The 13,410-nt window shown below is 48.3% G+C and overlaps 2 protein-coding genes across 2 annotated transcripts in view; both read left to right on the top strand.

The window, feature by feature from the left end:
- The window catches only part of HEPHL1 (hephaestin like 1), a 60,849-nt gene extending 58,135 nt beyond the window's left edge, over positions 1 to 2,714 (top strand). Inside the window, 1 exon segment of the mRNA XM_030559679.1 lies at positions 48 to 2,714. Coding sequence (XP_030415539.1) covers positions 48 to 247 — 200 coding nt within the window. The 3' untranslated portion in view covers positions 248 to 2,714.
- A 9,516-nt stretch (positions 2,715 to 12,230) lies between these two features.
- PANX1 (pannexin 1) overlaps positions 12,231 to 13,410 on the top strand; it is a 55,145-nt gene continuing 53,965 nt past the window's right edge. The window contains exon 1 of the mRNA XM_030550916.1: positions 12,231 to 12,416. Coding sequence (XP_030406776.1) covers positions 12,236 to 12,416 — 181 coding nt within the window. The 5' untranslated portion in view covers positions 12,231 to 12,235. The remainder of the gene's footprint in view (positions 12,417 to 13,410) is intronic.

Here is a 13,410-nt window from a genome sequence, read left to right on the forward strand (position 1 = left end):
GCCGATGGATGTACAGATTTCTCATATGCCACTTTTCATTTTGACAGATGACAGAGAAGGAATCAAATTCTTAGGCAAAGCTCTGCATGCAGGAGAAGCTAACTCAATGCTCATAGCTCTTTTTTCTGTTGGACTTGTTCTTCTGGCAACAATATTAATCCTCATCATCCTCATCACTTGTCAGAGAAAAAGGACATACTACAGGTCTGTGCAACCCAAGTGTGCGCTCCCAACTGATTCCCTGTAAATCTGTATTTTGGAGACCATTTATAGAGCTCTGTTGGATTTCATTGTGTATTGTTGGTATATTGAGGCAAGATATATGTTTGTGAAGTTTACAAAGTGAGAGCCCAATCCTGCAGCCATAAGTCATGTGTGACATAGGCTGCAAGCTTAGGCCCTGATGACCATATCCTGCTTGTCTTTGCAGCCTGATTCTGCTCTGTTGAAGTCAGTGTGAGTTGTGCCATTGAATTCAATGGGAGCAGACTCAGACTTAGGGCTAGTGTACATTAGAAGCTCCCATTAGAAGATCAATGCAGCTGTGCTGCTGTAGCACATCTGGTGACGACGCTCCTCACCAACGGGAGAGAGCTCTCCCATTTGCATAAATACTCCATCTCTGTGAGAGGTCATAGCTATGTTGGCGGGAGAGCATCTCCCACCAACATAGTGTTACCAGCTTAATTTCAGGATGCACCGGGCTTAGATTGGTGTAACTTGCATCACTCAGGGGGTGACTTTTTCACACCCCTGAACAACATAAGTTATATCAACATAAGCAGTAGCGTAGACCTGCCCTTATACTTGAGAGGTCCCACTGATATCAATGAGATTGCTCACTTGAATTAGGCAAACAGGATTTGTCTCTGAGACCTGATAAAATGCTTCAGGCTTCTGATTCTTTTAATGCTGTAAAATGTAGTCAAACAACTTTATTTTTAGAATTTGAATTGAGTTGTGACTGGAGCAATGAGAAACTCAACAGGGTAAAGGGTTCCTGCAAACCTCTTCTTCTGTTTCAGTTCATGTTCATTGTGCTTGGAGATTCCGGTTCAAATAAACAGTAAAAAACACACTGAGAAACGTAGTCAAACCCACAATAAAGCCCAGACATTTCTTTTTATGAAAACCTATTATTGGCCCTAGATTCTCTCAAAAGATTGTTAAGCCTCAGTGAACATGTTGACCCACATGGGTTAACTTTCTAGGGCTTACTGGGCTTCCCCTATAGTTAATGTGAGCAGGCAGAGCCTGATCCAAAGCCCACTGAAGTCAATGTAAAGACTCTTACTGACTTCAGTAGCTTTGGATCAGGCCACAGACACTAGATCGTAATGAACCCAAAACAGTTGAGTTTTGCATGGCTTTGGTTTCGTAATGAAAATTTTACACAGCTCTAATTGCGAATCACTCTCAAAGGTGTGTGCAAACATATTGACTTGAAAGAGCTTTTAACAGAATCTTGTGCTTAAAAAGTAATACACAGGACCAAATTATGCCTTCAAGTTCAGTCCATCATCTTTGCATTTCCACTGAGTGCAATGGGTTTGCATGGGTGTACGTGAGGGCAGAATTTGGTCCATAGCTTCTGTGATAAAACAGTTGCATAATGGGATCTCTATTGAGTAATGCTATGTTGAGCTATTTTCAGTGTGCCAGCTTTTGCATGTGCTAGTGTAAATCTGGAACAAATCCATTGATTCACTGGCTATACTCTGGATTGACACAGTTTGAGAACAGAATCTGGCCCACTGAATCTACCAAAAGTTTAAGAGTTCACTTCCTTTATCCTATTAAATGAGATTGCTATGTTTTGGGGGCCAAAATTTTAAAGGTATTTAGGCACCCAATGAAGCAGATAGGCATTCTGGGGTTTTTTAAAAGCACTTAGAGGCCTAACTACCATTAAATTAGGTAGCACGGTGCCTATCTACAGCTGGCCCCCAAAACACAGCAAAAAATCTGGCTTTGGGTTACTAAAGAGAAAGTCGTCTGGTTCTATAACTACTGCTTATTGTGGGCCTGACTCTGTGACCCATACTTACACTGAGTAGTAGTTTACTCCCTGATTTCAATGAGATTACTCAGGAAATCAAGTATTTACTCAGTGTTAGTAAGGGTGGTAGAATCAGACCTTATAGTGATACTTGAATATTTACAGCTTATTTGTTTATTTCTGCCACAAGAATGTTCATATCACCTACAACCCTGGTGGATGAACTCCAGAACTAAAGCAACGTATTATCTGTGAAATAATTTAACTGAGTTTGATTTTCAGTGTAAATTCGAGTTGGTGTATAACATCATTTTTTTCTCTTCTGTATTTAAAAATATGCTTGTAGGGAACTTTACTGACAGTTACTTTGAATGTAGGTTAATGGTGTTCTGGATTAATGCCTAGATCACCAACAGATAAAAGGTGTTAAAAAAAATCCTTGAGGTGCAGGGTGTTTCTCAGTGTTTCCTTGATTCTTTTGTTTTCTTCTGGTTCTTTAAAAAGCAAAACAAAAAACTTTCTAGAGAAGAGACCTGATCTTCCAACTATTATTCATTCAAGAAGTCTTTCAAGAACAGTGACTTGTGTGAGTTAGTTACAGAATTAGGCTAGTACAGAATTAGGGCTCAGAATTAGGATAGTAATTACAGTACAAGCTGTTTTATTCGGCATATTGGGGAAATGGGAAGTGCTGGTAAATGAAAAACAAGGGTTAAATAAGAGGGAGGGAGTTTGGGTGTGGGAAGGGGAGCAGAGCACAAGCTCTGGGAGGGAGTTTGGGTGCGGGGAGGGTTTGGGGCAGGGGCTTGGGGCATGGGAGATGGCTCAGGGCAGTGGGTTGGGACACAGGATTGGGTATGGGGTGCTGGATCTAGGGGGCGCTCACCTCAGGCGGCTCCCCATAAGCAGCGACCTATCCTGGCTGCTCGTAGGAGGAAGCATGGCAGGCAGCTCCATGAGCTGCCTCCACCCTGCCCCAAGCGCTAGCTCCGCAGGTCCCCAGGCTGGGAACTGTGGCCAATGGGAGCTGCAGGCGTGGTGCCTGCGAGTAGAGGCAGTGCACAGAGCTGCCTACTGGACCTCTACCTAGGAGCAGCTGGGACAGGTCACCACTTGTGGGGAGCCACCCGAGGTGACCACCTCCTGGATTCGGGACCCCACACCAGGGCCGCCTGGGGGGGCAAGTGAGGCAATTTTCCCCAGGCCCCGCAGGGGCTCCCACAAGAATTCTCTGGCCCCAGCCCCGCCTCTGCATTCCCCCATCCCCCGGCGCCTCAGCGTGCTGCGTCCAAGAGCGGTCATGGACAGAGCTAAAGCAGTGTGGCTCCAGCAGGGCCTGAGCTCCTCCTGCTCAGAGCCACATGTCAAGGGGGTGGGGCTGCGAGCTCTGGAGCCATGCCGCTGCAGCACTGTACAGGGGCCAGGGCAGCTCCTGGATGTGGCGCATTGAGGCTCCGAGAGAGGGGAGTGGTGGGGTAACCCAAGAGTGGCCCTGGACAGAGCTAAAGTGGCATGGCTCCAGCAGGGCCTGAGCTCCTCCCCGCAGAACCGCGTGGTAAGGGGGCCGGGCTGCAAGCTCCAGGCCGACTGGCGGGAGCTCAGGCCCTGCTGGAGCCACACCGCTGCAGCTCCTGGACGCGGCACACTGAGACTCTGGGAGAGGGAGGAGGCGGGGTAAGCAGCATGGCAAGGGGCTAGGGGGACGGATGGATAAGGGGCAGGGAGTCCAGGGGACAGGGAGGGGGCAGAGGTTCTGAGGGGGACGTCAGGGGATGGGGAACGGAGGGTTGGATTGTAGGCATTCCAGGGGTCTGTCAGGATTCGGAGGAAGTGTGTGGATAAGGGTCGGGGCAGTCAAGGGACAGGGCATGGGGGGGTTGCTGGAGTCCTGGTTGGGGAGGGGGTCTTGTGGGGGCAGCGAGGGGACAAGGAGCAGGATGGGTAAGGGATTCTGAGGGGACAGTTGGGGGGCAGGAAGTGGATGGGGGTCGGATAGGGGGCAAGGCCAGGCTATTTGGGACAGCACAGCCTTCCCTACTCTAAAGCTCATTCAGTAGTTTGAGGCTTGCAGGCAGATATTTAACACAAAGAGCCAAGCTGTTATGTTTTCCATGGGGGAGGATCACGTGAGAGCAATATCCTACACCATCTACCTCCTTTTCAACCCTACCAAAGGAGACACCCCCCCCCCACATTCCCCGAGGCTCCAGAGGGGTTAATTCAGCGGTTCTCAAACTTTTGTACCAGTGACCCCTTTCAACATAGCAAACCCCTGAGTGTGACCCCCCCCTTGTAAATTAAAAACACTTTTTTAATATATTTAACACTATTATAAATGCTGGAGGCAAAGTGGGGTTTGAGGTGGAGGCTGACAGCTTGTAACCCCCACTAATAACCTTCTGACCCCCTGAGGGGTCCTGACCCCTTGGGTTAATTTAATTTTAGCACCCTGTGTCCATTCACATGCATGTGCTATTTTGAGCATTTCAGTTTTCACAACATAGGCTCATCCTAGATTCTGGAACAAGCTCAAATGCTCAGTTCGTGGAGTATGTACATAAGCTATACTAAAGACAAACCCACAGCAACCGTCTCCAGTTTGTGAGGGACCCCGTGGAGCCAGTCTCTAAGAAACTGATACATTCATGGAGGTTAAGTCCATTAATGGCTATTACCCAGTATGGGAAAGGAATGGTGTCCCTAGCCTCTGTTTGTCAGAGGGTGGAGATGCATGGCAAGAGAGAGATCACTTGATCATTACTTGTTAGGTTCACTCTCCCTAGGCAGGAGCAGCGCCAGGGTTTTTGGCACCCTAGGCTGGGGTCCTTCCGTGCTCCTGGTCGTTGGCGGCAATTCTGCGGCGGGGGGGGTCTTTCCGCGCTCCCGGTCTTCAGGGCACTTCGGCGGCGGGTCCCGGAGCGAGTGAAGGAACCACTGCAGAATTGCTGCCTAAGACCCAGAGCGTGGAAGGAACCCCCGCCGCCGAATTGCCACCCCCACAAATCCTGGTGCTCTAGGCGACCACCTAAGTTGCCTAAATGGAAGTACCGGCCCTGCCCCTAGGATACTTGGCATTGGCCACTGTTGGTAGACAGGATACTGGGCTGGATGGACCTTTGATCTGACCCAGTATGGCCAGTCATATGTTCTTATGTTCTAAGGTAAATGAACCCAAAGTTATGGAGACCGATATGAATCAAGGAAGCCAGCAGAGTATCAGAAACCTGGAAAAATCTCTGACTGGATGGGCTCAGGTGTTTGGTTACAAGCTGAGGTGGCTCAAAAGTTTTGGATTTTTTTTAAGCAGAATTTTTTTATTGTTTCTTTAAACAAACACAGTGTAACCCTTCTGCCCCTCTGAGTTGGCAGCAACGAGGGCCGGGGTTCTGTTTCAATAACACAATGCAAAACCGGCTCGAGCCCTCACCTAGTGACCTGGGACAATTACATACCACCCCCCCGGGCACCTCTGGGACGCAATATTTCCCCACTCGCAAGCATGGAGTCCGAGTGTAGCAAAATCCTTTTAATAAAGGAGGGAAACAATGCAGTATTATGTTGGGGAAACACCACAAACAGGATTATAACACAAACCATGAGCAAAAGACCCACCTCAATGGGTACGTTTCAATGTCTTTTTCCCCTCAGGGTCTTAAGTCCAAATCACCCCAAAGTCCAACAACCCAAAAGTCTCTGTCCCTGGTCACTGCCACCTCAGTGTTCAAAAGTTCATCTGCAAAGTTTTACACCACACCCAATCTGGGTGGAATTGGGGGGGGGGCACACAGGGTGATAAGGGGCACCTTACGTGAGCGAGGCCAACTGCCCCACCTCTCCGTGGAGGTCTGCTGCAGCCTTCACCACGAATGGCTCTGCTCCACCAGCCGCTCCGCTCCGCTCCTCCAGCCATCCCTGCAAACCGCTCCGCTCACTGTTCCATGGGCTGCTCCAACCGTCCCACAAGCTGCTCCACTCCACCAGCCATCCATGAACCACTCCAGCTATCCCCACAAACTGCTCAGCTCCACTCCACTGCACTTGCTCACTGCTCCAACTGTCCTGCAAACTGCTCTGCCAGCTGCTTAGCAGTATATCTTCAGGCTCCCCCACTAGTTAACACAACACTCAGTGATCTCAGCTCAGTAGTTTTAGCTCTTTTAGTAATTTCAGCTTGCAGTAGGGAAGCCCCAGTGCTGGTGCACTATTGGCCCAAAGTGAATTCAGCTCAGCAGCCTCTAGCTAGATTCCTAATAGAATCAAAATTAGCTCTGCTATTCAACAGTGGAGAGAGAAGGTGCAATTGGTGTGCTAGGCCCTCAGGGGGCCCATGCTGTCAGGTACACACACCTATCCCCAACCTCTCTCTCAATTCACTGGATTTTGGCACCCATGTGCCTTGTCCAGCAAGTGCTATTTACTTGATGGTAAGATTCTCTGTCATAAGGCAGTTTCATAGTTCCTCAGTCACATAATCAGGGTGACAACACTTTATTCCTCCTGCCTCAATAACAAAGAAATTGGGGATCGCACAGCTGCCAAAGTAACCATTTTAGGCTGCCATGGGCTATGCTAGGCAGGGTGGGCGTGCCTATGCAAACATGATCAGTCTCTGAAACTCTTTTCCACACTCACCATAATTCACCACCAGATGTCAGGCAGGGTAGAGCTCATCCTGACTCTGCTTACATCAGCAAGAGGAAAATATTTAGCCACACACTTATAGACTCATAGACTCTAGGACTGGAAGGGACCTCGAGAGGTCATCGAGTCCAGTCCCCTACCCTCGTGGCAGGACCAAATACTGTCTAGACCATCCCTAATAGACATTTATCTAACCTACTCTTAAATATCTCCAGAGATGGAGATTCCACAACTTCCCTGGGCAATCTATTCCAGTGTTTAACTACCCTGACAGTTAGGAACTTTTTCCTAATCTCCAACCTAAATCTCCCTTGCTGCAGTTTAAGCCTATTGCTTCTTGTTCTATCATTGGAGGCTAAGGTGAACAAGTTTTCTCCCTCCTCCTGATGACACCCCTTTAGATACGTGAAAACTGCTATCATGTCCCCTCTCAGTCTTCTCTTTTCCAAACTAAACAAACCCAATTCCTTCAGCCTTCCTTCACAGGTCATGTTCTCAAGACCTTTAATCATTCTTGTTGCTCTTCTCCGGACCCTCTCCAATTTCTCCACATCTTTCTTGAAATGCGGTGCCCAGAACTGGACACAATACTCCAGCTGAGGCCTAACCAGCGCAGAGTAAAGCGGAAGAATGACTTCTCATGTCTTGTTTACAACACACCTGTTAATGCATCCCAGAATCACGTTTGCTTTTTTTGCAACAGTATCACACTGTTGACTCATATTAAGCTTGTGGTCTACTATGACCCCTAGATCTCTTTCTGCCATACTCCTTCCTAGACAGTCTCTTCCCATTCTGTATGTATGAAACTGATTGTTCCTTTCTAAGTGGAGCACTTTGCATTTATCTTTATTGAACTTCATCCTGTTTACCTCAGACCATTTCTCCAGTTTGTCCAGATCATTTTGAATTTTGACCCTGTCCTCCAAAGCAGTTGCAATCCCTCCCAGTTTGGTATCGTCCGCAAACTTAATAAGTGTACTTTCTATGCCAACATCTAAATCATTGATGAAGATATTGAACAGAGCCGGTCCCAAAACAGACCCCTGCAGAACCCCACTTGTTATACCTTTCCAGCAGGATTGGGAGACATTAATAACTACTCTCTGAGTACGGTTATCCAGCCAGTTATGCACCCACTTTATAGTAGCCCCATCTAAATTGTACTTTCCTAGTTTATCTATAAGAATATCATGTGAGACCGTATCAAATGCCTTACTAAAGGCTAGGTATATCACATCCGCTTCTCCCTTATCCACAAGGCTCGTTATCCTATCAAAGAATGCTATCAGATTAGTTTGACACGATTTGTTCTTTACAAATCCATGCTGGCTATTCCCTATCACCTGACCACCTTCCAATTTCTTTATCTGCTCCCTTATCTTCCCTGGCACAGAAGTTAAACTAACTGGTCTGTAGTTTCCTGGGTTGTTTTTATTTCCCTTTTTATAGATGGGCACTATATTTGTCCCCTTCCAGTCTTCTGGAATCTCCCCCGTCTCCCATGATTTCCAAAAGATAATAGCTAGAGGCTCAGATACCTCCTCTATTAACTCCTTGAGTATTCTAGGATGCATTTCATCAGGCCCTGGTGACTTGCAGGCATCTAACTTTTCTAAGTGATTTTTTACTTGCTCTTTTTTATTTTATCTTCTAAACCTACCCTCTTCCCATAAGCATTCACTATATTAGACATTCCTTCAGACTTCTCAGTGAAGACCGAAACAAAGAAATCATTAAGCATCTCTGCCATTTCCAAGTCTCCCGTTACTGTTTCCCCCTCCTTACTGAGCAGTGGGCCTACCCTGTCCTTGGTCTTCCTCTTGCTTCTAATGTATTGATAAAAAGTCGTCTTGTTTCCCTTTATTCCCATAGCTAGTTTGAGCTCATTTTGTGCCTTTGCCTTTCTAATCTTGCCTCTGCATTCCTGTGTTATTTGCCATATTCATCCTTTGTAATCTGACCCAGTTTCCATTTTTTATATGACGCCTTTTATATGACGACTTCTGAAACCCTAAACCATGTTCAGGTTTTGGCAGACTAATTTCAGCTTTTCAATTTAAAAAAACCACAACAAATTTTGAAGGAAAGCAGACATCGTCCGTGATTTTTTTCTGCCTTTTAAAAACCCCTGGTTTTCAACCCAAAAAAAGTTTTGATGGAAACTATTTGTCCACCCCTTTTAATGAGCTTTCATGCCTTTTAGGACTAGCTGATGCTGAGAACCAGTGATACCTTGTAAAGGTGACTTGAAAAGAAGTTTTCTCAAAACTAGGTTTGTGCTGAGATGTGGAAGGTTTTTAAATGTTTATTTTTCCCAGGGCTGCCTGGGGGGGGAGGGGAGGCAAGTGGGGCAATTTGCCTCGGGCCCCACAGGGGCCCCCATGAGAATATAGTATTCTATAGTATTGCAACTTTTTTTTTTTATGGAAGGGGCTCCTGAAATTGCTTTGTCCCAGGCCCCCTGAATCCTCTGGGTGGCCCTGTTCCACATTGCCATCCACGCCCCAAGCCCCTGCCCCAAGCTGCCTCTCACACTCAAACTCCCTCCCAGAGCCTGCGCTCTACACCCCCTCCTGTGTCCCAAATCCCTGCTGGCTCTATGCCAACCAGACTATAAACCGGAATTTCAATGAAGATCAGAAATTCTGGTTATAGAGCTTTCGGTGAAGTGCCGAATAAAACAGCTTTTACTGTACATTGTACCACAAACACTCCTTCAATCATTACTTTTAAAGGTTCCTTTGTAGCTGGCTAAACCTAATAGCAATCAGGGAACCACAGACATTCTAAACACTAGTTTCTTTCCACTATGTAACCACTAGCATTGAGGTCTCTTGTTCTTTGTTAAATACTATTCATGTGTCCAGAACGCTTGTGTACAATACACAAATAGAGTTAAGGCTTTCACCCATCATGCAGCATAAATTAATCAACATTATTGAGGTATTTTTATTTCTGTTTTCTGTATCTTTGCTGTTTAAAACAGAAACATAAAATATCTGAATGGTATAATTTAGCCTTTTATATAAAGTTTAAAACTGTAATGTATTAATAAAAAAAGTTTACCATTTGTATGAACCTTTTGACAGTTTGTTTAATACAGGAACTCTTCTTTATTTGAGTTGGATAGCTCTGGTGGAACAGATATGGGGTATTCCAAAATGTCTTCAATAGCATTGCAAAGCTTCATGCTGTTAGTGAACCAAACTTTACAGTTTCACTGTTACCTTCTCCTTCCCCACCTTCCCTCCTTGCTTATCTTTTCTCTCTCACCATATGCTAAGAGTGTAAGCTTTTTGTGGCAGAGTCTGACCTTTTATTGCATGTGCGTACTGCACCTAGCAGTATGGGGCTGACCTCTCCAATTTTCTTCAGGAGCTTTGTTAGAATAGCATAACATTCTTATTTCAGATGCAAATCCCAAACAAGCCCTCAAGGACAGCATGTCTCCCTGTACCTTCAAATTTTAGGCTGAATATCAGGAAAATGTCTTAATGCTAAGTTCTGTTAGACTGTAGCCTAATCTCTCTAGGAAGAAGCCTCTCTCACCAAATCATTTATAGCTGAAGTGGAGAATATTTATTTACCTATTCAATGTTAGCTTGCGGTAATGCCCAAAATGTGATAGGCTCTTTCCAAACAAAAGCAGAGCTAGATACCATCCCTGCCTTGTAGTGGATGCTACAATCCTACACTGACAAGGAGGGTGGGTTAGTTGTCTTGTTAGGGTCTTGATCCCACAAACATTCTGTATGCGGAACTTCAGTTGAAGTGAATGGGGGTTCTGCAAGGCAGAGCATTTGACATATTGGTCATTTTCATCATTAATTTCTGAGATTGTTATGTGAAAGTGGGTTGCTCCTTAAAAATCAATGAACCGGTAACATATGCAGTCTGGTTCCATTGCCTCCTGGGCCCTCTGGCTCTGGAGAAAGCTGGAGTTATCTCATAAACACAAGAGAATGGAGTTCACTGGATTCAATCTAAAACCAAAAATTCCCACAGAAAGTTAATGGAAGCCAGAGACCAGATGGTTTAGGTGGGGGGATTTTCTTTTCTCTCCCTGTACAAATAAGCTATTAATATGCAGTCATAGCTAGTTGCCATTCCACATACTTTCTATTGGATGTTACAGGCTGGAGAGTAGCCAAGTAGCAGTACAAATACAGGCTGCAATTTGTAAGAAGCACTGGGAGTAACCCAGGGTTTAATCTGTAATAACAGAGCTGCTGGGGCCAAGTCGTTTTTTTACGTTCATAACTAATGCAGCAAGCCCAGAGGTACTGGGGCTATGAACTGCCAAGCACAGAGGTGCCGAGTCTCAGCACCTTTTGGCCTAAATTCAGTGGGGACTGCCACAATTTATCTGTAGAGCATTAATCTGGTCCTCAGAGCTCTACTCTAATCTCTGCCACATGAGATCTTTGGCTTGCTTCTCCGCTCCCACTACTATAAACCAAGAGTAGCTTCACTGAAATCAGTGGAAACGACTTTGGCTTAAAAGCAGCATGACTGGAGCATCAGGCTCACTGGCCTCTGATACTGCTTCTTTCTATAAGCACAATTTTCCCCGAAATGATATGACAGGCAGAGAGACCCTCATCCCCATAATCACAAGGAGGAAGATTGTTTGGGTGGAGGGATGGGGCTTGGAGCACTCACATCATCAACCCAGAAGCTCCTATCTAAGTTAGGGCCATTGGGACAGTTCTAGGGTTTGGACCAATTACTGCCCTCAGCCACTCCTGGGTGGACCCAATCCTGCCACCTCCCCTACCCCTGCGCCCAGCCAGCGGGGCCCAATCCTGCCACCATCCCAACCCGTGCGCCCAGCCAGTGGGGCCCAATCCTGCCACCACCCCTACCCCTGTGCCCAGCCAGCAGAGTCCAATCCTGCCACCACCCCAGCCCCTGCGCCCTGCCAGCGGGGCCCAATCCTGCCACTGCCCCTACCCCTGTGACCAGCCAGCAGGGCCCAATCCTGCCACTGCCCCTACCCCTGTGACCAGCCAGCAGGGCCCAATCCTGCCACTGCCCCTACCCCTGTGCCCAGCCAGCAGGGCCCAATCCTGCCCCTGCGCCCAGCCAGCGGGGCCCAATCCTGCCACTGCCCCTACCCCTATGCCCAGCCAGCAGGGCCCAATCCTGCCCCTGCGCACAGCCAGCGGGGCCCAGACCTGCCACTACCCCCAGCCAGCGGGGCCCAGACCTGCCACCACCCCCGTTTCTGAGGGCCACACCCCGAGCTACCCCCGGTTCCCGCTGCCCGTCGCAGGGCTGAGCCCGGCCCCACCTCCTCCCCGCGCCCGCGGGCTGCAGCGCAAGGTCCCGAGCCCCGAGCGCGCTGGCTGGGGAGGGGGAGGCGCCGCCGCGGCCCCACTCGGCTGCGGAGAGCCGCGAGCCAGACAAAGAGCGAGAGCGGGGCCGGGAGCCGGGCGCTGCAGCGGCAGGCCGGGGCTTGCCTCGCTGCTGCCGGCGCCTCGGGCCGCCGGGGGCAGGCGCGAGCAGGAAGCAAAGCGAAAGGAGCGGGGCAGGCTGCGTGCCGGGCGCTCCAGGCGCCCCCTGTCCGGCCCGGCTCGGCCCGCGCTCGCCATGGCCATCGCCCACATCGCCACCGAGTACGTCTTCTCCGACTTCCTGCTGAAGGAGCCCTCCGAGCCCAAGTACAAGGGGCTGCGGCTGGAGCTGGCGCTGGACAAGCTGGTCACCTGCATCGCCGTGGGGCTGCCCCTGCTGCTCATCTCGCTGGCCTTCGCGCAGGAGATCTCCATAGGTAACCGCGCCCCGCGCCGGGCCAGCCCGCAGCCTGGCGCCTTGCCACGGTCCCGGCCGGGCAGCCCCGCCGCGGCTTCCCGATCCGCGTACGCCTCGCCCTGCGCCCGGCTGCATTGTCAGGGCTGCGGGAGCTTGCTCAGCCCTTCGGAAACCCGCGTGTGTGTGTGGACAGCTCTGGGTTAGGCTGGCTCTGACGGTCCTGCTGACCTGGGGCTCAGCACCAAGGCACTTGCCTTTCTTCCTGTCTGCAGCAGATTTGGGTTTATCTTTATGGTAAGGGGCGAGTCACACAGGTCAGCAGAGAATCTGAGCTGGCGGCAGAAAATGGGGCTCCTAGTTGGGCAAGAATTCTTTACTCTTGCTAGAAACCCATCTCTGGATTTTGGGGAATAATGTTATTCAGTCAGTTCGTCTTTCCTGGCGCACTGCACGCGCTGGTGATGTCTAACTAATAATAATGAAGAGGCGGGTTTATTTCATACAAATTGTATCCAGCGCCATAGATTTCTCTGGTCAGAGTAAACGCGCTGTGTAATATTAAAGTATCCTTCTCAAGGAAATAACAGGAGAGAGAAATAAAAAAACATCTGTGTATCACAATAGGGAACTGAGCAGTTTCTTTGTTACTGACTGCACCAAGATGTGAGACTGTTCAGGGAGCATGGGAGAGGAATGTCTCTGAATAATTAAAACTAATAGTTTGGCTTTGATGTAAACAGGTGTGGATGACTACGGGTGCACTGCACTTCAGGCTTAAGAAAATGCTGCTAGAAATGTCATTTTTAAGGAATATGGTGAAATGTTTGGCTTGTCAGCCTTTGCATTGTTCCATTGAAATACTCCGTTTTCCACTTCCGTGACTGATACGTTTTTGTCACTCAGAGGGACTGAAGGTTACATATGGTTACAAAAGGGAAGCAGCAAATGATTCTGAAAGATTTGGGGGTTGTGGTAGCTAATCAGCTGAACATGTGATGGTGTGACCAAAAGAG

Source organism: Gopherus evgoodei, chromosome 1 (genome assembly GCF_007399415.2).
Source record: "Gopherus evgoodei ecotype Sinaloan lineage chromosome 1, rGopEvg1_v1.p, whole genome shotgun sequence".
Classification (NCBI taxonomy): Eukaryota; Metazoa; Chordata; order Testudines; family Testudinidae; genus Gopherus; species Gopherus evgoodei.